Source organism: Eubalaena glacialis, chromosome 14 (assembly GCF_028564815.1).
Source record: "Eubalaena glacialis isolate mEubGla1 chromosome 14, mEubGla1.1.hap2.+ XY, whole genome shotgun sequence".
Lineage (NCBI taxonomy): Eukaryota > Metazoa > Chordata > Mammalia > Artiodactyla > Balaenidae > Eubalaena > Eubalaena glacialis.
Genome location: NC_083729.1, coordinates 27,469,780 through 27,494,320, shown reverse-complemented (window position 1 = coordinate 27,494,320; position 24,541 = coordinate 27,469,780). Strand labels below are relative to the sequence as shown.

At 37.3% G+C, this 24,541-nt stretch overlaps 1 protein-coding gene across 1 annotated transcript; it reads left to right on the top strand.

Annotated features, from left to right (window-relative positions):
- The first annotated feature begins 422 nt into the window (after window positions 1-422).
- FAM98A (family with sequence similarity 98 member A) lies at window positions 423-16,247 on the top strand. Its single transcript, XM_061210488.1, has 8 exons — window positions 423-581; window positions 3,630-3,778; window positions 6,000-6,134; window positions 9,677-9,861; window positions 10,893-10,973; window positions 11,531-11,647; window positions 13,768-13,935; window positions 14,031-16,247. Exons 1-8 carry the CDS (start codon window positions 529-531, stop codon window positions 14,709-14,711), a joined length of 1,569 nt encoding a protein of 522 aa, XP_061066471.1. The 5' UTR covers window positions 423-528; the 3' UTR covers window positions 14,712-16,247.
- Window positions 16,248-24,541: the final 8,294 nt, after the last annotated feature.

The window sequence follows — 24,541 nt, the reverse complement described above, 5'->3', positions numbered from 1 at the left end:
GGAGCGCACGAATTTTCCCTTTCTCCATAACCCACAGCTAAAACTAGAACACGCCAGCAGGCTGCAGACACCCACTCGGGTAACTGACCTCCCGAGACTCAGTTTCACAGGCAGCACCCACCCAAGTCTTAAGACCCTCCCCACCCACGACGATCCTACCCCCCCCGCCTCGCCCCAAGATTCGCACATGCGTACACCCAATTAGGAGAAGTTAGAGCGTTCCCCGACTCGCCTAGTCCCCACGCCCAGCTGCCACGCAGCCAGTCCTCCTGCCCTTCTTTGGGCCGCTAGCTTCACTATTCAGTAATACGCATGTGCAAACAGTGTCTCCGGACCACCCGTTAGCTGGCTGGGGCCGGACGGCAGGCGGAACCAAGTTTCTTGCGCACGCTCCAGACATGCGCAGTGCAGGGGCTGAGGCGCCAGCTGTCGATTTGGACGTTCCGGGGAGGCAGCGCATGCGCGAGTTTACGCGTTACCGGCGAAGAGGGGAGCCTGACGACTCGGAAATTTGAATACCACAGTAGCATGGAGTGTGACCTCATGGAGACTGACATCTTGGAGTCGTTGGAAGATCTCGGGTAAGACTGCCAGGGCACGGGTCTCCCAAACCCCACGCTGCCGGCGCCCCGGGAACTCCTCCTCCGCCCCAGTCAGAGACACCTGCCTCTCCACGCCGCACCCCGTGGCTCCTGACTGTCGCCTCCCTGTAGCTCCGGGACCCCAGTGCCACGTCCACTGCCTGCCCTGCCGGGTCGGGGCCCTCCAGCTGCGACACCCTAGGCCTGCCCTGTGCTTCCTGCAGCCGAGTTACCCGCAGCGTTTGTCAGTCATGCGTGTCATTGTCTGGGTTTTGGTTCTCGCCACCACGCTCCCCGAGCTCCTCTCCTTGCGCCTCATTCTCCTGCCCTACCCCCTCACTCTGGAGGTTGCCAAAGTTGATTCTCTGTTTTCCTACTTGTTCTCCAAACTTCCTGCTCCTGTCTTGAGCCCCTACTCCTACCCCATCCCCCTACTCTCAAAAAAATCTGCTTTGCCCAGTCATGTATGCATGTGCCGAGGCTGCCCTCAGCCACAAGTCCGTGCGCTGCATACGTTCCGCCCGCCAGCTCACTTGTGCACTTAACCTGTCACCACCTTCCTGGGAACCGCTGGCAGTTTCCCTTGACTCTGACACTCCTTCATTGAGCCACCGTTAGCCCTTACCCTTAGGGGCATCTTCACCCACCAAGTCCCTGCATATTTGTTGTGCATTTTGTCTCTCCTCGTGACAGTTAACTCAACCATAATTTATCAGTATCTAGAAGCTGGAAATAGGGATTCTTATCTCACTGGGTCACCCAGATCAGTGTACTCTGTTAAAACTTGAGAACTTAGAATTTCTTGGGCTAAATGTGGTTCCAGAAACAAACTGTATGATTAAATATTTGCCTACAGGTACGATATCAAAAAAAAAAAAAAAAGAAAGAAAGAAAGAAAAGAAAAACAGATTTAGGTAACCATATTTATAAAGTAACAAGTCCCTTATCAAAACCTTCCCCGAGGTTTTTCCATACCATGGAAACCTTTGGGGGAAACCTTTCTTCTTCAGGAAAGGATACCTTGGGTTCCCAAAATCTGCCTGTTTAAGCAACTTGTCCTGGCACAGATTTTTATGAAAGGAAATGGTAGTGCTTATCTTTTTTTGTCAACATGAATTATCATTGTTCTTTTCTTTGGAACTTGCTCTTAATTGTCATGACTATTCTGGACTTCAGGCGGTTTATTTCTTTGATGAGAGCCTAAGTAGAAGTCACATTCAGCAAAATGGTGTCTTTTTGGTGGACCTCTCAGACTAAATTGCTAAATTTCACACATGAAACCATTCAGTAAACATTTTTGATGAACACTTGTTTCTGTTGACTGTGTTGATCTGAGCACTTAAGGGTACAGAGTGAGGTAGAAGAGAAGTTCACACTGTGCAAATATGCTGTGAGGAGAACTGAGGAGGGCCAGGAAAAGGAAAGGAAATGGGGAAGGAAAACTGGGAAAGGAAACAAGTCCTAAGCTTCCTAGAAGAAGTGACACTTAAGATTAATCTTGAAGGAGGAGTAGAGGGAGGATGGAGGTAAACTGTATTTAAATGTAATGCAGAATTTAAATTCTGCATGGATAGAGGTCCCTTAACAATTGGTGATGGATGCCATTTCTTCCCATTATTGTTCTCTTATCTTCTGTTAACTATGTTTTTCTTCTTTTGGGTACTATAAAAGTCATTGTTACTAGAATAACTCTCGTTAAATAAATCATGGAGATGGGTTGTTATGTAAACCATGGATAGTCTGAAAACTTGACTATACATTTAAACCCATAACTGCCTAGTTTGGTGGCATTCAGTCATTAAAATTTAGCCTTAATTGAATGACGTGTACTTTTCAAGGATTTACTGTGAAATATTAGAAATAAATGACCATTTATTTTTAACCTGGTACACAGTAGGAATTCAGTAATTACTTGTAGAATATATTAATAAAGTTTAAATGTGTAACACAAGGAGAAATTTCTAGGCCTAGTTTTTTTATTTCACTGTCTAATAATATGTGGTTTTGAATCTAGATGCCAGGCTATATATAATCTCATTTTTTGTGTGAAATTTCTTCTGTCCCATTAAATATATAAACATATATTTTAGGAGGATTGACTGTTATCATTTCTCTAACATCTCTATACCTCTAAATATCGAATTATCTTAAGCATATAATGTATCATATTTAATAAGTGCTTTTATCAATATTACATTTAAAAGAAGGTAAAATAACCTTCTGAAGAATATGTATTTTAAAATTACCTTGAGAATGATAAAATCTTTAATTCTAGCTACTTTCTGGATTGAGGTTCATTGTTACTATTGCCTTTTATGAATGTTTGAACATTTAATAATTTTTTAAAATTACATTTGAATCACTTACAAAGGATTGGGATTCAGTTGCACCATTTCACCTAAACATCAACTCACCAGCAATTATTAAATTAATCTTCACATTTCTCTGGTACTAGTAAGTCTTACTAATCTTAACTATCATTAAATATCATTAAATATAGAAGGAGGAAATAAATGAATAATTGGAAAGCTTTTGCTTTTAAAGAAAGTCATTAAAAACCAAATCTAATTAATTTCTGGAAAAATTTCTAGAAAATATAACCTAAGTTTTATTTCTGAAATAGTCAACTATAGTATAACTAGTTATCACTTATAATCTAGTTTTAATACTAATTCAATTAAAGTAAGAAAGTAAACCTTTGTACAATACGAGCTCTCAGTAAATGTACAGAGGTTGACATAATTTAGTAAATGTGATTCTATTCAATATTCACATATTTTGAGGGGATTAGCTTGTTTTTTCTAATGGTTTAGTTTATTTATATTTGCAAGTTTAGAGACTGGTCATTGTAATTTATCTTTGTTAAACCATTGCTTAATTATACAAATAAAAATGTAAATACATTGTACCTGTAATGTATTAGATGTGATTTTATATTCTTCTGAAGTATAATTTCTTACTCACCAGTTACAAGGATCCATTGTTAGAAGATGTAATGTATTAGATGTGATTTTATATTCTTCTGAAGTATAATTTCTTACTCACCAGTTACAAGGGTCCATTGTTAGAAGATGGCGCTCTGTCTCAGGCAGTCTCTGCTGGAGCCAGTTCCCCTGAGTTTACCAAACTCTGTGCTTGGTTGGTGTCTGAATTAAGAGTGCTCTGTAAACTAGACGAAAATGTGCAAGCAACTAACAGTAAGTAAACATTCAGTTTTAGGTGCAAAATGTAAAAATAAAGTTTGTATTGTCAAGTGAACATTATCAGTACTACAGCTGAAATTTCAAGTTCTTTGTAAATGTAAAAAAAATTTTGTAAAGAAACCAAATGCTTTTTTCTCCCCATTGTTTTTAGAGATAAGGTGATTCTGAAGTTGAAAAACTGGAATGTAGTCATACAACTGTTAAAAATTTGTGGAAGTTGAAAAGACCCTATTACTGAGACACAGAAAAATGGAGACAAGTATATATGAACTTTTCATTCTTTGTGAAAACTTGTGAGATCTTAAATTGGTGGCTAGAACTAGAAATTGGGGCGTTTTTCTCTGAGGACTACCAAATTCCAGTACATATAGCATGTAAAGTAAATGCATTCCAATTCTGTTACACATAGAGAGAAAGAATACTTTATTATAGCATGTAAAGTAAATGCATTCCAATTCTGTTATACACAGGGAGAAAGAATACTTTATTAAGAAGCTTTCTGTGTCATAGGAATGTATCACTAGGTGCATCAAAACTAGATCCAGCACCATCAGATTTATGGTGTTGAGAGCTGTTTTACATTTGCCAATTTTGTCAACTGCTTTAGCACTAGTTTTGATGCTGTGAAAGAGGCAAAAGCTTGGAATCTGATGCTCCACAACCTGGTTCCCTCCTATCATAGGTAAACCCATAACAGGAGATAAAGAAAAATGCCCACCTGCTAATCCACCCTTATGGAGAACTATACACATAATCCCATTTTTTTCCCCCACAGAATCCCATTTCAAAGAGCTCACTCTTGCAATATTTAGTATATTTAATGTGTATACATCAGTGGCATCCAATTCTAATTATTAAGGAGAGTATAGAGTAACAGTAGTAGCAGCAGCTTACACTTACTGAGCACTGGCCATATTCTAAGCACTTTACTAGTGTTAACTCATTTAAACCTCAGGGCAACCCTACCAGGCAGCTTTTATTACTCTTTTATACGTTAAACAAGGAAGCACAGAGGTTAAGTACATTGCCTGAGGTCACACAACCAGTAAGTGCTTCAGTCCCCAGCAGTCAAGTTTGGGAGCCAGTGTTCTTCACGCTGCCTCTTGACCTAACATTTCAGAGATTGTAGGTGCCCTTGAAAACACCTATACGGTGTTAACTGTTTATAACCAGGAGCCCTGTTGTTCAAATGAAAACATCTTATAGAAGTCAATACAAAACAGGTAAAAAATGTGGCTGTTTTAGTTGAAGTTGAGAGGGACTACTTTGAGCACAGCTGTCTCCTCCCCGGCTGCCTCTAACGGAGTTCTTTGGAACTGAAGTTCACGGAACACAGCTTGCAAAATGTTGATAATACATTCTTCCCATTTTATAGGTGAGAAAATGGACTCAAATCAAGTGACTCTCAAAGTTTGTTAGTTAAATTTTACCCCTTTGTGATATTGGTTAGAGAACTATCAAAATAGTAAAGAAGAAAAAACATTGCTTTTCCTTGGTTCACCCAGTAAGCGCTATACTTGACACGTTATGAGAAAACAGAAACACAAATCATGTTCGCCATCTTCAAATATAGTCTAACTGGGAATTTTAGGCACAACTGAAACAACTGGAGATTAGAACAGTAGTTAAATACTTCACTTTGTGGTTCACAGGGGAAGGAAATCAGTGAGTGTAGCAGGCCCTGGGGAAGGTTTCATCAAGGAGCAAGACCACTGGGCTTTGATGGATAGGTGGGGTTTGATAGAGGAGGAGAGAGTAGAGGGCATATCAATCACCAGGAGTCACTTAAGTGAAGACGCAAGTAGAAATGAGACTGACCATTCCTGGGACAGTGAGGAGACTGGCCTGGCACAAATAGAGGGAATGTTTGTGAAGGTTGTAGGTAACTACTGTATACATGTAGTAGGAGCTACTCCTAACAATATACTGGGAAGGGCAAGCAGAGAGGCTATGAAGAATCTTTAAAGGCAAACAGAAAAAATTAGATTGGATGAGGTAGAAATTAGGAAGCCATTAAAGGTTCTCAAACAAGGCAATAACCTAATGAAAACTGTTTAAGAAAGCACATTGGCAGTGGTGTGAGAAAGGATGAATTAGAAGAGACAGGAACTTGTGTTAGGAGAATACTTTTAAAATTTTCAATTTATATATAATTACTATGCCAATGGGGAAAACAATAATTTTTATTAAATAAGATTATTTTAATTCTTAAAAGGCCCAAGTGAAGCTGAAGAATTCCAGCTTGAGGTGAGTGGGCTACTAGGGGAGATGAACTGTCCATATCTTTCACTGACATCTGGGGATGTGACCAAGCGCCTTCTCATTCAGAAGAACTGCCTCCTTTTGCTCAGTAAGTTCATGGCTACTAGAATGTAGTCATTCTTTTTTATTTATGTTTTCCATGGCTAATAAATGGGTGTAAAGAAAACTTTGTTAAATTTCTAACTAAGAAGCTAATGATGGGTCCATGCGTTGGTAGCAGTGTCGTTTTGTAATTGCTACTCTTCTATGGTTTGAATTTGGTGTGGTGCTCAGCCTGCTGTGCTTCACCTAACATGACCAGAGGTAGTGCTGGAGGGTTATGCAAGTGTGTGATTACCACACCTCAGTGTTCTAGACTAGAAACACATTTTAAAGTAAACTAGGAAGATATTGTGGGAATAATGAAGATTTTTTTTTAAATTAATTTATTTGAGGACAGTGACCATTCTAGGTGCAGTAAATGGTAAATGTAATTATTTAAAGTATTTTGTTGATATTTCTTTGTGGCTGGGTAATTGTTTGGGGATTTTGGTTTTGTTTGTAAAGATGTCAAATTACAATGTAAACATTTCTGGAATACTATTTGGATTGTTCCTGTACTTACTGATCATTCTGGGAAGTAAATTTTTATGAAAAATTCTCTCCTTCCGTGTTTTTTAAATATACTAACTACTGTTTCTCTCTTCACCCTGAGAAACAATAAGTAGACTCACAAATTTTATTGCCGTATATAAACTCTCCAATAAACACCACCAGTAGTCTTAAACTCAGAATTTTTGTAGCATTCTGAGACACACTTAGAGGAAACTTTGGTTAACTGAATATTATAGTTCTTATTATGACAAACACCATTCAGAGGATCTTTTAAATGTTCGTCTTTACAACTGAACTTTGGCTTCTGAAAAGTGATGCAACTCCAATTTTGAAGGTTCACTCAAAGAAAAAAAAAAAAGTGTGTTCACAGCCATTATACTTAGGAACTAAGGTATTCCGAAATCACTTTCTTAATTTCCCCTTTGTCAAATGATTGTTACTGGGTGGGTATGGGGGCAGGGGATAGACACATAACGTTAGATATTGATATTGCTGCATATAGTTCTTATGCATGCATTCATTATCCTTCACATTGTATAATTTCAATAACTGGCTCAGCCACAGTATACTCACTGAATCTTCCTTTGTAGCACTGCTTTTCCTTTCCAATACCTGATATTTGGCACTTAGAATATGTTATCTTACATAGGAAGACAACAGCTGTGTGGAAAGCTCAGTAATGACCCTGAATAGCTAATTCTTCCAAAGAGCTCAGAGTTTGGTCTTTTTGGTACTGATACTTATAAAAACCACTTGGAATATAAATATTTATAAAAATGCCTTTAACTCTTTCCTGTTTCTTAAGCGAGTGTCCTGAACATTATTATTTTGGACTCAGGGTCATAATTATATTTTAATGTGCTATCACCCCTCAAAAGCTTTTCAAGAATATACAACTATTTGCTCCTCAACTAAATGACTAACTATATCAACTAAAGGTTACTCTGCTCTTCGAATTCTTCGTACGTACATACACACTGCTCCCTTCCTTCTCTTTATCTTTGCTTCTGCTCTTTCCCCTTTCGAAAATATTCCCTAGTTTGTATTCTCTCTCATGCTAGTATGCATTTATGTACATATACTCATTCTCTTTTCACGCTGTATAAATATTTCTCATCTTTCCAAGTATCAGTTGTCACATCTCGATGCTATAATTTTACTTGCTTTTTCCAGCACCCTTACCTTACTGATCTGAATCTTTTAATACATTGCATTCTGAGGGGGAAAATAAACCAACCACATTAGAATTGTTAGTAAAATAGAATAGTCTATTCTCTAATAGTCTGTAGTGGCTGAAAAACTCTCATGTATCGGGTTAAGAACTGTTGTGACTGTTCATTGGCCTGTGTGGTTGTTAGGATATTTCCCTTAGGTATAATTAGTCATATCTTTGATGCATATATTCTTTATTCCTAACTAGAGTGTAGAGATCTTTTTTGTTTGTTATGTACAATACCTACAGTGCCTTTCCTGGTACTTTGAACACATCAGTTACAGTTAATGTTTTTCAATGGTAATTGTGTTGGTAAACTAATTTTGTGAATGCCTGAGCTATGTTGTCCCAAATTTAGAGACCAGTTTATTAAATCATATCATATATGATTTTCTAGAGCAAGGGTTGGCAAACTTTTTCTTAAATGGCCAGATAGTAAATATTTTCAGCTTCCTGGGCCATAAGGTCTCTGTCACAGCTACTTAACCCTGCTGTTGTAGCATGTAAGCGGCCGTAGATGATATGTAAATGAATCAGAGTGTGGCAGTGTTCCAATAAAACCTTATTTGCAAAATCAGTTGATTATTTTCATGACATTGGGGTTTTACTGTTTCCATCTTTTAACTCATACAGTTTGCTATATGGAACATGTTAAGATTTTATCAAACCCATTTAGAAGACCTTTCCAGAAACTTAGCTGTGTTTATTGTAGAATAGGATTTGGCAGCTTTTCAGAAATGATCTGCCAAAATTATGACCGCTGTACTTCTCACATTACACCTTGGGTGTAGGAAATGAGATATTCAAGCTGATCATTCTTTTATACTTATAATAGGGCTTAAGAGCCCAGAAAATGTCTTTTTCCAAAACTATCTTCCTAACATTGTCAGAAGGGTCTCACTTTGTCACATAACCTGAAATCCTGAGATCCAAATGATTATTAAACATCTTTTATAACAAGTTAAATGTCCTTGGGAAGGTTAAAGTAATAAGATCGAATATTTATACCTTCAACTGAATTACCTGAAGCAGATTGCAGCCCTCATTATACCTGCCTGAAATCAACACACAAGGGGATGATATTGATACGAAAGGACTCTGTCCAGAAATGATTAGAAAGTTTTGGGTTGTTTTTTTTTCCCCAGGGGAGGGGGTGAGAATGAGGAACATAGGAGGAAAGGGAATATTGAGAAGAATATAGATGGAAGAGGGTTTTCTGTGAACAGCTGGAGGGTGACCTTAGGCTACTGGAGACCATGAAAAAAGAATGGAAATTTAGTCGTTTCCCCCTTCTCTTGTAAGTGAAGCTTTGACTACTTAAAAATGTTCTTTCACTCTGGTCTTAAACAGACTACCTGAGTTTTGGAAGGTAAGAGGACAGGATAGTTGCATCACTGGTGTGTATCAGTTGTGAGAAGTAAAAAAATAATAATAATATAACTTTTTAACTGTTGCTGAAAATTGGCCGCCTGCCACCTTTTGCAAATTTGTTAACAGATGCCAGCCCTTGTTCTGGAGGTTCCTTAATAGTGAAATGCAAGAATCCACATTTTAAGATGTGATCTACCTTGATCCTTTGATTTCAAAGAAGAATTGCTTGCTTTTCAATCAGGCTTTAAACATATATTGGTTAAATACTGAATTACAGAACCAGTTTATATGTTACATCATTTGCAGGTAAAAATTGTTTTCCTTTCTTGTTTTTATCCATTCTTGCAGCTTTAAAAGTTACATATCATTAGGTCTATAGAGTTGTGACTCCAGACTTATGACTATTAATTGTAGCTGTATCTCATTTTGAAATCTTATTTTGTTTACTTCAGCATACCTCATCTCAGAACTAGAAGCTGCCAGAATGCTCTGTGTGAATACTCCTCCAAAAAAAGCTCAAGAAGGAGGCGGTAGTGAGGTCTTTCAAGAGTTGAAAGGCATATGTATTGCTCTAGGAATGTCCAAACCTCCAGCCAATATAACTATGTTCCAATTCTTCAGCGGGATTGAAAAAAAAGTAAGACCTTTAGTACCAGATTGTAGTGTATTAAAGGCATAGTCCTACAGTTGTTTGAAATGAAGCAAGTTAATTTCTCTTAATGGGAACCTAATGTGCATATTATTAAGTGATTGTTACTAAATAAGTTTTGGGTTTTAAGTCCTAGATACCTTCAAGAGAAATTGGTATTTTACTGTTTTTTTTTTTTAACATGTTAGCATGTTTCTTTTTCAAAAAGGAAACTTTGCACTTTGATTTATAAACTGAAATAAGCTAGAAATAATGTAAAAAGAATTAGGACTTGCATCTGTTTAAAAGTTATTTTCTCATTGAACTTTGATGCAATTAATTTTAAGGTCCTTATCATTAAATGTTACCACCATTCTCCCCATTGACTGGACAGAAAAGGATGTAAATGTTTGGGATTTTAATCCAGTCACTTCGAGTCTTACATGTTTCAACTGGCAAACTAGATATGTTGACTGCTAATATAATCTAGTATGTGAAAATAAGTCAGAATTATTTTATGCCACATGTTATCAACAGTTATGAGTTTTTATATAATAGATTAGGAACAAGCAATTTTAATTAAAAATTAATGAACAGAAGAGAATGATATTTGTTATAGCGGAGTTATTCTCTGTATGCATATCTGCTGGACTCTAAGAATTGGTACATTTGCATTGTGGGGTAGATGGACGCCACGATGCACAAATTTGGCTGAACTCTACAGGGGAGCAGCAGTGTATCCATAGTCCATATTTTTCTGTGTGTTCATTCATTCATTCAGCAAATACACATTGAATGCCCACTGTTGTCAGGCACTGTTCTAGGTGCAGTGAAGGACTCATGCTTCCATAGACACGTGAGGAGTGGGTCAAGTGAGTGTCTTTATCGTGTGGGTCTTGTACATTTCAAAACATCCTCCACCTTTGCCTCTGTCAGGAATCTTCTTTTGATGGCAAGATATGATGGGAATTGGGAAGATGAGGAGGATGTGTGTTTTACTTTTAGATTTGTTTATTCATTCATTTATGTTTTTGTGTCAGTTAAAGGAAACATTAGCAAAAGTTCCACCTAATCATGTGGGAAAGCCTTTATTGAAGAAGCCAATGGGACCAGCCCACTGGGTGAGTAGTAATCATCCTGAGTAAACTTTGTAAGGAGCCATCTACCTATCTCAGGATATTTATGTTTGTGTTTTTGAAGTTATATTTTCTAATGTGTAGTTTCCTAGGTGGACATCTTTAGAATCATTTTTGTTAATCTTAAGATTTATCCAAAATAATTTTATTTATCTAAGATTAGAAGCACTTCTTTCATATTTGTAAATATTTCACACAGCTGATTAAATTGAAGTTCAGTATGATGCATGTTTCTAATTGCCAAATGGGTTGCCTTCAAGCCAAACACTTCACTGGGCTGAGCTTCACACAGTGAATTATAGGAAAACTAAATGAGAATTTTGTACTTTACATATTCTTTATTATGTTTTGAGACAGCATTGTTATGCCTATCATTTCATTAGTTTATTAGTACTTCTTATTCTATTTATTAAATAGCCTAATTCATTTTGTGCTGAGTGCTGGGGATTCAGTTGTGAATAAAACAGATACAGTTTCTGCCCTTTTGGAATAGGGGGTCAAGCAGATTTAAATTCTAACTGGTCTTCTTAATTTTGTTTCAGGAAAAGATAGAAGCAATTAACCAAGCCGTAGCCAATGAATATGAAGTTCGGAGAAAGCTGCTAATAAAACGTTTGGATGTCACTGTCCAGTCTTTTGGCTGGTCTGACAGAGCTAAGGTACACATTATATCACTTAAAAGAGCAGAGTATTTATAGACATGATCCTTAAACATTCCTAGCACAGTTTAGATACAGTGGAGACTATAAGAGAGATACATAGGAGACACACATAGGAGTTTTTCTTTAGTGAGTTACTGAGTAGCAATTCTTTCAGCCATTCAGCAATAATAAAAACATTTATTTTTCAATTTTTTAATATTTTCCAACAAAGCTATATGTTATAAACCCTACTGGGAGTTCCCATTTGTGAGAGAAAAGGAGAGAGTATCTGAAAATTACTAAAAATAATAAATTTTACAATTATTTGTTTACTATACTTTAAGCTAGCAATTTAACTTGCTGATTAAATAAATTAATTAAATTAGAAATACTGGTTTTGGAGGACCAAATATTATGATCCATTTATAGAGAATTGGAAAATCTGGTAAGACTTTGTTTTATTTCAGCTTAAATAAGATAATCCAGGTAAAGGTCTTGGTCATTCAACAGGTATTTATTAAATATCTACTATTTTATCAGTAAGTGGTAATTAATTGGCGCAATTGATTAATTTGACCTTCTTAGAACCCTGAAATGGAACTAATTCTTGAACTTATGTGGAGGTTGGTCCAAATATGTTAGTCTTCGATGTTCCGTTAATAGTGCATTCATTTTTAAAAGTAGATTTTTCTCTGAATTTTAATTGACTGAGAAAATGTTTTTCTTTAGTTTAGTTCTCCAATTATCTTCCTAATACATTAGTTTCACCTAAAATCTTTAAACCATAGCATAGTCCTGTTTAGCTGCTAAATTGATGGGGTAGATATTTGAGTTACAGTATCTTAGTGTTGGAAAGGGGTTTTAGAGATCAGTCTTAACTCCCCTTATTTTGCAACTAAAATGGAGAGCCAGGTAAATGGAAGGTTTTGCCTAAGATGTCACAGTGAGTCAGTAGTAACATGAGGAATAAACTATTCTCTTCTGGGACTGTTGAGGAAATACCAGTCCTTTCTTAAGTTGTCTTTGATAAAAACAGTCATTTTACTCTCGGCATAATACATATACTTCAAAAACAAAAACCTGCAACTCTCAGCTTGAAAAGCATGTAATGATTGATGGGTGTGTATTGACCCAAGGCATTAACACTACAGTTCTGGGGTTTTGTTTGTTTTTTAATAAATTTATTTATTTATTTATTTGTTTTTGGCTGTGTTGGGTCTTTGTTGCTGCACGCGGGCTTTTCTCTAGTTGCGGCGAGCGGGGGCTACTCTTCGTTGCAGTGCGCGGGCTTCTCATTGCAGTGGCTTCTCGTTGCAGAGCGTGGGCTGTAGGCATGCGGGCTCAGGAGTTGTGGCTCGCGGGCTGTAGAGCGCAGGCTCAGTAGTTGTGGCGCACGGGCTTAGTTGCTCCGTGGCATGTGGGATCTTCCCAGACCAGGGCTCGAGCCCGTGTGCCCTGCATTAGCAGGCGGATTCTTTTTTTTTTTTTTTTTTTTTTTTCAGGCGGATTCTTAACCACTGCGCCACCAGGAAAGCCCTAACTTGCTCTTTATATCCTTTGTTCATTCATCTTTTGTGGTCTTATGTTACACATGCATTAAATGTACTTCTACTAAATGGTTAAAGTAGACTCTTTTTCTTAATTATTATTTATGATAGAGGAAAGTATTACATGGGGGATCACTTTTGCAAGAAATATGTATCATGTTAACATAATTAGTTCAAATTAGTCACGGGTAACTTTTTTATCTCATAGTAAGCAGATGAGAAAATTAAAAAAGCAAAATTGTCGAAATGGGTTTCCATTCTTATATTTAAATAGATAAAATGAAGGTGTTTGATCTGAGACCAATGGCATGGGGAACCTTTTTGTCCCACAGTCCTAAAGGGAAGCCCTTTTATCCCCATATCCCCCTCCCCCCATCATTCCTTGGGGATACGGGGGTAAAGGGGCTTTATCTCAGCTGTACTCTTACGTTAGTTCTTCACTAGATAGGAGCAATGGTGAGTATGTAACTTTTTCTCTCATCTGGAGCCTAGTAAATATTATCATCAGACATTTTGGAAATCTTATTTAATATCGATGTTTCTATGTCATCTTGAAAATTGACATTTGTCTTTGAACACTTTCTTTCACAGAGTCAGACAGAAAAATTAGCGAAGGTTTACCAGCCAAAACGCTCAGTCTTATCTCCTAAAAGTACTATTTCTGTTGCCCACCTTTTGGCCGCAAGACAAGACTTGTCAAAGATTTTAAGGACCAGCAGTGGCTCTATAAGAGAAAAGACTGCCTGTGCCATCAATAAGGTGATGAGAGTACCTTTAATTTTCTTTCAAATACATTTATTTCTGTTTATAAAATAAAGTAATTCAAAATTTTAAATGTCTTTCTTATCCCATAGGTGTTGATGGGCAGGGTTCCTGACAGAGGAGGTAGGCCCAATGAAATTGAACCTCCACCCCCGGAGATGCCACCATGGCAGAAAAGGCAAGATGGCCCCCAGCAGCCAGCAGGAGGCCGCGGAGCAGGGAGAGGTGGTTATGAACATTCCTCATATGGAGGACGAGGCGGTCACGAACAAGGAGGAGGGAGAGGCGGACGTGGTGGCTACGACCGTGGTGGCTACGACCACGGTGGCCGAGGGGGAGGAAGAGGAAATAAGCATCAAGGAGGCTGGACAGATGGAGGGAGTGGAGGGGGAGGTGGCTACCAAGATGGTGGTTATCGAGATTCCGGTTTCCAGCCGGGTGGCTATCATGGTGGCCACAGTGGTGGCTACCAGGGTGGTGGTTATGGTGGCTTCCAAACATCTACATATACAGGAAGTGGATACCAGGGTGGTGGATATCAGCAGGACAATAGATACCAAGATGGAGGGCATCATGGTGATCGAGGCAGTGGTCGCGGAGGGAGAGGTGGTCGCGGAGGCCGAGGCGGTGGACGCGCAGGCCAGGGAGGAGGTTGGGGAGGAAGAGGGAGCCAGAATTATCACCAGGGGGGACAATTTGAACAGCACTTCCAGCATGGAGGTTATCAGTATAATCATTCTGGATTTGGACAGGGCAGACATTATACTAGTTGAGGCTACAGAACCTTACATTTTGCTAGAGCTCAAGTAATAGAAACTTAGTTTCAGAATCCTGAATCCAGCATTGATTTTGAGTTAATGTGAGACCACAGGTGACAGGCAGATTCCTGCTTGGCATAAGCATTTGTAGGTCTTCATATAATACTGTTCATTTTGGGTTTTGTTTTTTTTTTAATGGACTTACATAATGCTGTTTATTTGAGAAACACATACAGTATCTCTCCTTTGTATGAAGAATTTCTTAAAAGGTAACTAAAATTGCCTTTAATTGACCAGTAGACTAATTCCACAGTCAGAACATGCATATTTTTCTGAACAAAATTACTTGAATAAGTAGTTTTCATGTTTTCAATATGCAGTTTTGAAAAATGAGGATTCTCCTAGATTTTTTTAGATTTACAACTAGGAAACCTTCCTCATATTAACAATCCATTTATATGTATTTTCCTTAAAGTATTCTAATGCCTATTTTCCAAGCACAGTTCTGCCCTGATTGGCTTCTTATTCTGAGAGGTTATGCAACATTTGCTTCATGATAGAACTTCGAGGTCAGTTCCTATTAAATGAGCTCTTCTGCAGATAGCACATTCAGTAGCCTTATCCTTTCGATGGAATACTGTACCATATGCTCAACTCTGAAAATCTTGAACACGGCCAAAATCCATAAAGATTATAAAAGCAAACTAAGTTGTGAACCTATAGTACACGTAGGCATTTAGTTAAGTATAGCAATTCAAACTGACCTGCATCCATTCAAAACAAGTTCCTCCTTCAACCTTATTTTTACTTGAAATCTGCTAGAAGAAACAGCAAACTGAAATTTGTTTTATGCACGAGTTAATACCACTGGCTCAGCAAATACAAGTTAGTTTGCTTTGGGCAGGAGACTTTTTTTGTAATGGAAAAAATGCACTACCAAGTAAGAGGACAGATTTTTGCTTAGAGCAGGAGGCCCTTTATTATTGCTGCAGAAAACAAAAGCCTGGCTGCGTTGATGTTTGACACTCACCTTTACTGAAATCTACATGACGCTTCTTGCTGGGTTTTTGTACACGTAAATATTGTCAAGCTGTGAAAGAAAATGGCTGGAGGTGTGCTTTGTGTGAAAGGTGAGCAATAAAGTATTTGTATGTTCTCTCTTTGGTTTGAGTTTTATTTTAGCCACTTTTTTAAACTGAATTATTCAGGACGCTTGCTTCAAGCTTCTGAACTAAGGCCTTTGTTCCCCAAAGATTCTCAAGTGTTTCCTTGAAACATAATTTGTAGTGAAAGATAACCCTTACTCTAGAACCTTAAGTAAGTTGAAAAATAGCTATTTCCAAATTTACCTTTTATTATAACTTTATAGCTGGAAAACTTCACTACTTATCCCTGGCCCCTAGGTGTAGCTGTTGCTGCACAGTGTGTTAGGCAAAGATCCATTAATGGCCCTGATCTTTTAGGGGCTTTTTTGTTTATTTGTTTCTCCATTCTTCCTAAGAATGAGCAACATTTTGAATGAAGTGAATTGAAAATATAAATATATGTTTGTAAAAAGAAATAGTATGTCCTTTTCCTACTAAATTGGGCTTTTTAGAGTAAAGAATCAACTCATGGCTTACCATTAAAAATAATTCTGTTTGCTGTTGAGATAAGCACATTCTTTTGATTGCTGAAACCATTTTAAAAAGCCTTGATCATTTTGTTAATTTTACCTGTTTATTAGATTTTTTGACTGGCATTTACCATTCTAAAATGTTCAAACTTGAAGACAATTTAACATACTTTTACTTATCATTAAAGATTTTAAGTTCTGTCTTGAAAGTTGTTAAGTGTTCGTCTCTTTGCTTTATGCTGTTAAATATGTTTAGTATGTATAGGAGTTTTCTGTTAGAAATAAAATTGTCAAGGTTTCATATCTTAAAATGATATCTTAGAATGTTTTAACACATACCTTAGCATTTGCTTTAATCTGTTTTCTAGCCTCAGACTCCACAGTATACTTAATATGTTTCATTCTTTTGACACATATAATTTTGATTTATTTTTATGGTTAGTGAATTACTTTTCATATGTGATTTTCATGTGATTACTTTTCATACGTGAGCATGTATAAGAAAACAAATACACATTTCTTCACAATGCACTGTTTTCTGCTTCAAATGAGAACTTTTTTTTCACATTATAAACCCGTAAAAGAATTGTCTTTTAAGTTTCTTTTCTTTGACATATATTAAGTTCTCTAGAAAGAGGATATTTCAAGTCACCAGTTAGTTTTGTTATACTAAAATAAAGTTCTTAGGTTTGTATAGAGTGCTGATTTTATACACATTCATAACTTTACTTGTGGAAAATGACTTACTGGCATAGGGAATGTGGGAATTTCTTGGAGAAACAAACAAAATTTTTAGGAGGGAATTTTTGACATATGGACTCTTAAAATATTTTTTCTTAAACAGATAGACTGAGACAGACAGACAGTACCTTTTGTTAGTGCTTTGTTTCCTCCTCTCTCAGGAACTAGAACAGGATGTCAGCAGTCTCTATGAAAATTATCAGAGGTATGCCACTATCATTTTCATTTCTTGTTCTGGATCCAAGCTGAGCTAGTGTCTGTTGGAGCTCCGGGTAGGCCACCCCCAAAATACAGCACAATGGCATACTGACTATTTTTGAATTAAAGTTACTTAAGAAATGGCCAGTGCAAGAGGGACACTCTGACCCTCCTTTCTTTCTCACTGAAAGCAAGAAATAAGTCTCTCATGTGAAAGGTACACTCCCTGCACCTGGAAATAGAAGGACACCCTTATTGCTGGAGATAGGGAATTCGGGATGAGAAGCCTGTATAAGCAAACCTTGTAACTTCTTTAATTTACTCCCCCAAGCCCAAACTCTATTTAGAGTTTTCACTAATTAAATGCCCAAATCCTAAGTTTCTTTGTCCTGTTAATTCCTCACAATTTTTTTTTTTCTTTTGTCTAAAAAGTATAAAAGCTGCCTACTTTGACTAGGTTCCATTTCTGTGAGACCTCAGCATGCACAAATTAAAAATCTTAATTTCTTTTTCTCCTGTTAATCTGTCTTATGTCAATTTTATTATTAGTCCAGCCACAAGAACTTCAAGAGGGGTAGAGGTAGAAATTTCTTCCTTCTCAACATGTCCAACTGGAATAGAGTTAAATAAATTCGTGCTGAGGGAAAGCATTTAAAATCATTTCTATATACAGTTGACCTTTGAACAATGCGGGGGTTAGGATTTCTGACCCTCTGTGCAGTTGGGAATTCACCTACAGTCGTCCGTTGGTATCCGCGGAGGGTTGGTTCCAGGACCCGCGTGGTTACCAAAATCCAAGGATACTCAAGTCCCATAGTTGACCCTCAGTATCCACAGTTCTGCATCGTGCATTCAACCAACTGCAGATTGTGTAGTACTGTATTTATTGAAAAAAATCCACATTTAAGTGGACCTTTGCCGTTCAAACCTCTGTTTTGCAAGGATCAATTTTTCCACTGCCCAAATCGCTTACATTCTTACACTTAGATGTTTTTAGGCTGTGGCCATCCTACCTTTTTGGATACTTTATTTGCCTGTGTTATATCCTTTTGAAAATAAATTTTAAATGTGTGCATATTATTTAATCATCTCCCCCTTAGGTAATTTGGATAATATTTGATTCAATTGTTTTTTTAACAGAAAGGACTATTATGTTTACCTAAATTAAAAAATAAATTCGTCACAGGGTATCTAATGTTATGTAAAACTTTTTTCCCCTGCTTGTTTCTCTCAATCGTCACTAACATGATTATAGTCACTAGAAATGCTATGTGTTGTTCAGTGCTACATTTCCACATTTGCATACGTTAATGTATTCCTAGGGTTCAAATCACTGATTGAAGCAGGTATGCATGTCAGTGTTTGAACTCATTCATTCACCTTGGGTGCTTTGAGTCACCTGCAAAATTATGTTGCTAAAGACGTTGCATAAACATAACTGTTGGCGTGAGAACTTCCATACTGAATCATTCACTGCCCAGTAAATGTAAATGAAGAAGCCTAGGGTAGAAATAGAAAAAAAAAATTTAACATGTTCCCTAGGAATTTGAGGGAAAATTTTGGGGGAAAAAATCTATGAAAATGACCAGTACTTGTTAAATTATGTTGTTATACTTTCCTCAAGAAGAAGAAAAGTCTGCAGTTCAGTAAACACTTGAGTGCCTGCTCTACTCCAGGCACTATGTTGGGCATTTGAAGCACAAATATAAGTGAGAAAGTCCCTGCCTTGGAAAGTGACCAGTGTCAGAGTCAGAAACAGGTCATTGTAGCATAGCATAATAAAAACTGAACGTTATACCAGGGTACTAGCCTGGCCCAGTGTTCAGAGTTGCTCATATGAGGTGGAAATTGGCAGGAAAAGTTGGAAAGGTTGCAGGAGCCAGGTAATAGAGGGCACTACATACTTTCCTAAGTAACTTGGACTTAACTTATGTTCCTTAGTATGCTGAGGCTTGTAGTGTGGTCAGTTTGGGGTTCTATATAAATCATTGGCTAAAAAGTAGCGAGTAGATTTAAGGGTCGGGGGGGGCAAAGATTGGAAACAGAAGCTTAAAGCTTAAACTAATACAGTATAATAATAGGGATGGAGAAAGGACAAATTCAGGAAATATTTAGGAGATAAAATTATAGTGCTTTATTGGTTAGAGTGAGAAAAATTTAGTATGACTCTAGTTTTGTGTGGGTGTGTGACTGGATGACAATACCATTAATTGTAATCAGAATATAATAAGTGGGAAAGGTATATGCAGAGTGGAAGAGGTGGTGATGATTTCAATCTGAAACTCAAGAAGATGCCTGGAGATGGAGATTTGGGAATGATCAGCATCCAGTGACTTTTTTGCATTGGAACATTCAATAGAATAATGATTCTGTATTAGATCACTCAAGAGGGGAAAAGGAGCATTGGACCAAGGAAGGAATCTTGGAGAATAATCATTTAAGGGGTGATGGAGAAGGGTCACAGAAGTACAAGGAAACCAGAGCAGTTGGCGTGTTCTTCATCAAGAGCAATGTGGTACTACTGTTACCCCCATTCCACACATAAGGAGAGTGAAGCCCTGGATGGTTGAGTAGATGGCCCACATCCATGTAGCTGGTAAGCAGGGGAGCTGGAATCAAACACAGGCTATCTGGCTCCAGAGCTCAGTAACCAACAATTCCAGATGCTGCAGAGATTCAACGAACCTGGGCTTTAAAATACCCACTACATCTCCTGACCTTTTCAAGAGCACATTCAGAATAAATACTGAAGCCAGTTTTCTGGAGTTTGAGGAAAGAATGAGAGGCGAGAAAGTAAGTTGAGACTAGCTCTGGAAGTTTCACTGAGATGGGAAGGACACGGTAAAATAACAATATAAAACTTGGCTGGGTGAAATGTATTCTGAAAGGTTACAAAAAGCCAAGGAAGTTTTCAAGAAAATATAGTGATTGAATATCCTTAAAAACCCAAAAGTGTCAACTGCAGAATTCTTTAGGAATTCAAAGTAAAACTATCTAGGTTTCACTGTAACTTAATGCTATTTTTTATGAGGCATTTACAAGATGGTTAGGACTTACCGGGTTTTCTTAGGGAAAAGTCTGAAAGTGCCATCAGATCCTCAGAGCAGATAGGTTTACTCATAGTTATACGTAGCTTCCAGCACTTACTTAGGCCTTAGCCAACACCATCTCTAATGTCTCCTAAGGCTTACCTGCTTCAGAATCCTTTCTCTCTCAATAGAGACCAGTTGTGTGGTATAGAAGACCAATCACAAGTCAACTACACTAATGTGAAAGTACAGAGAAACTTGTTTCATTCTAACTAATTCTCAATTATCAGAAATTAATGAAGGGACTTGCCTGGTGTTCCAGTGGTAAAGAATCCGCCTTACAATGCAGAGGATGCGGGTTCGATCCCTGGTCAGGAAACTAAGATCCCACATGCCATGGGGCAACTAAACCTGAACACCACAACTACTACTGAGCTGGCACACCTCAACTAGAGAGCCTGCACCACAACTACAGAGCCCATGCACCCTGGAGCCTGCGCGCCACAACTAGAGAAGAGAAAACCCGCACGCCACAACTAGAGAAGCCCATGCGCCACAACAAAGAGCCCACACGCCACAATGAAAGATCCCGCATGCCTCAACAAAGATCCCATGTGCCGCAACTAAGACCCAATGCAGCCCTAAAAATAAATAAATAGATAAATCTTTTTTTAAAAAGTAATTAATGAAAAAAATTGAATGAAACAAGTAGAAAGTAAACCCTAACCTAAAGGGATGAGCGAGGGCTATTTTATAATCTTATTAACAATGATGATGACCTATAACGGTTTAAAATCTTGTAGGGCTGCTATCAATTAACTTCTTACCCAGTTATTGAAGTGCTCCCTATGGAAAAACAAAAGTAATGGAAAGCCTCCCCTAGAGGCACTTGCTCTGTAACAAACTAGGGCAAGGAAATGTGTACCTGTATTAAAATTCAAAAGCAGTGGGTGATTGCAAGAAATACTTGCCTAACAATTCATTTAGAGCACATGGAGGCAGGTGATCTGTATTCAGAACTCTGGTGCACTAGCTCTGTGCCCTTGAGCAAGTTATTTAACCAGCTAAACCATAAACAATCTTCCAGTCAGGAAAATCTGGATAGCAATTCCCACCTTCATAGAATAGCTGTGCAGATTAAGTGTGATGATCTGTGTAAAGTGCCTACCACATTGTATGATACGTGATATGCACTCAGTATTTAGCAATTACCAATACAGAGGTAATTAATACTCAGGAACAACTTAAACAGAACCTAAGGGAGAATATCTCTTTTCCCTTCCTGGTTCAAGTTTGGAACAAATGTTGTAAAGAAGTGCATAGCATTCAGTTCTCTTTTCTACAACTTCAAAACAGCCTAAAATATCCCAGCTGCCCGCACATACAGAATCTATGATGGACAGTCCTCTACGCATTCTTTTGCTTTTTAGGTTTTTTTTTTTTTTTTTTTGGTCTAACATGAGAATCTTTTCCGATGTATTTAGTGTCTGTAGAACAGAGCAGCCTTGTAACAGCATCACCAAGGGAGTGAGTTGAAGATTAGGAGACTCATTGCTCGTCGGCTCATGTTACAGAATTCTTCTTATATCTCTTTTGAATGTTCCCTCCAGGTGAGCATCTTTTTAAGTTGTTTTCATCAAAATCAAGCTAAAATAAGAAGGTAGGTTGATGTCTGTGGTTTGGCATAATGTTTTTCCAAAATGGTATAAGCAAGAATACACAGTCGTTGCAAGGGATATGCTGCTTGAGTGGACTGCTTTTAGCAAAGGAATACATTTTTTATCCTCATCTTCCACAAGTACTCTCTCTCAAAACTAGCTGAGAAAATAAGCTTTCCCACTTTGCAAAAATAAAAATAAAAAATCCCAAAATACATCCCACATCTTCCTCTTATGAATTGCCCCAGAGTATAAAACCTTCTGGATACCAATCACAGAGATCATTTAAAATACTGGGTCAAGGAGGCCTCCTTTAAAATCTATTCAAAGCATTCTAGTCATTTAAATCCCTTTTTACTTATTTTCCCTTAAGGATCAAACTGGCCTGTCTAGGGACACTCTGAATTCAGAACACCCAAAAGAGTATTGGTTAATTATACGAATTCTTTTAAATATATAAACAGACTATTTTACAAAAACCAATCTATTAAGACACATTGGATTAAAACTCATGGATAAAATGATCGATGACTTCTTTCAGATTCAGGGGTCTTTATGTCTTAAATAAGATAGAACCGATTTTACCAAATCCTGTCATGAGGTATGCCTTCTGATCACAGCCAAAACTCATTTCATTTTACCAAAAACAAACATTTAAATTTATGATAAAACATTTTGTATATAAACTTAAAAATGTGCAGGTGAGCAGAAAGGCTTAAAGACCACTAACTGATAAATGTCTTCATGTGTGCTTTGAGGAATACTTCATTACTAGGGCATCATCCTGGACCAGAGAGATCTCTCCCTGTGTGTTATACACCAGACCAGCCCCTTTTTGAAAATATAATCTCTACTATCTTTGGAGTATATAGAACACCACCTTTGAAGTCATTTTAGCTATGGGAAAAATAAGAGTGATGGGTGATGTACTGGAAAGAGGACTATATTAGGAGCTGAAAAAATTTGTTCTTATCTCTGTTCTGCTAATAACCAATTCTATGATTTTTCTATTTCTTTAAGTGATTATTAAATGTGTTGCTATGCATTCTTCTGTAGTCGTTCTTAGGAATTTGCTGCAAGGGGGCATTTGTCACCCTTGTTCACCCTTGCCACAATTTGTTCCTCTGTGACACAGACCCCAAGGAGGGTCCATACCATTCTTTTATTATTATTATTATTTAATTTTTGAATAAGTAATACATGGATCAAAATTCAAAATGTAGAAAAGAGTTATTCAAAGAAATCTCCTCACTTTTGCCCCTCAGCCACACAGTTCTACTGTCACAGACATCTAATTTGTTAGGGGGATGTGTGTGTGTGTTCATGTGTCCTCTTTCAGAGATATTTAAACATATAAAGAGATTAAATATATTATATTCATTCTTTTCCCCATTTGTACACAAATGATGGCGTGCAATACATACTGTTTTTCACCTTGATTTTTATTTAATATTTATTTTGGAGAACTTTCCATATCAATTCATAGAGTTTCTTTTTTTTTTAACATCTGAATGGTATTACATTATGTGGATGTAATCATTTATTTAGCCAAGGCTTTATTAATGGATACTGGATTATTTCCAGTTGTTTCCTATCCCAAACAATACTGTTTTGAAAAGCCTAGTTCACTTTGTATTTCTGTTATGTCCAAGCATATCTTGAGAGGTCACAAGCAAGTGCCTGGATTCTGGAGATATACTGCTGGGGTTTGAAGCCTGGCTCCACCAGGCTTCAAACCCCAGCAGCAGTGTGTCCTTGAACCTGTTACTTAACTTCTCTGTGCCTCAGGTTTCTTATCAGTAAGAACTCAGGTTATTGCGAAGATTCAGTGAATCACCCTATGTAGACTACTTGGAAAAGCGCCTGACATACAGTAAATGCTGTAAGTATTAGTTGCTGCTACTACTCTTATTGGTATTCTTATCACTATTATCTTTAGGATAAATTCCCAGACATGGAATTACTAAGTTAAAAAGAAAATACAATTCTAATTTTGATGAATATTGCCAAAATGGTCTTCAATCAAGATTCCACAAATTAACATTGCCAGCAGTGATGTGTGAATAGAATGTCTATTTCCCCACATTCATGTGAAGGAAGTATTTGAAATTTTTGAATCTGATGAGTGAAAACTGTTATCACAGAGTAGTTTTAAGTTACATTTCATTTTAGTGAGGAGGGTAACGTGGTTTCATGAGTCCTTTGGATTTCTTTTGGTGTGAATTATCTGTTCAGTTCCTTTGCCCGTTTTATTTGAAACAAGGATGTTGAATTTGTCTTATGCATTTGTAGCTCTTTATATATTAACTAGCTCTGTTAGTGATATGACTTCATACGTTCTAAAATATTTTTTGTTTATCTTTGGACCTAGATTTTGGTGGGACGAGCCACTCAGACTTTTTATTTATTTATTTTTTTACACAGCTGTTTTATCAATCTTCTCTTTTAAGGCTTCTGGGTACTGTGTCCTATTTAGAAAGGCATTCCCAATCCAAGATAATAATTTTAAATAGTTATTCCATAGTTTATAATATGGTATAATTTTTTCCATTTAAATCTCTCATTCATTTGGAAATTATTGTGGTGTAAGTTTTGAGCTATAAA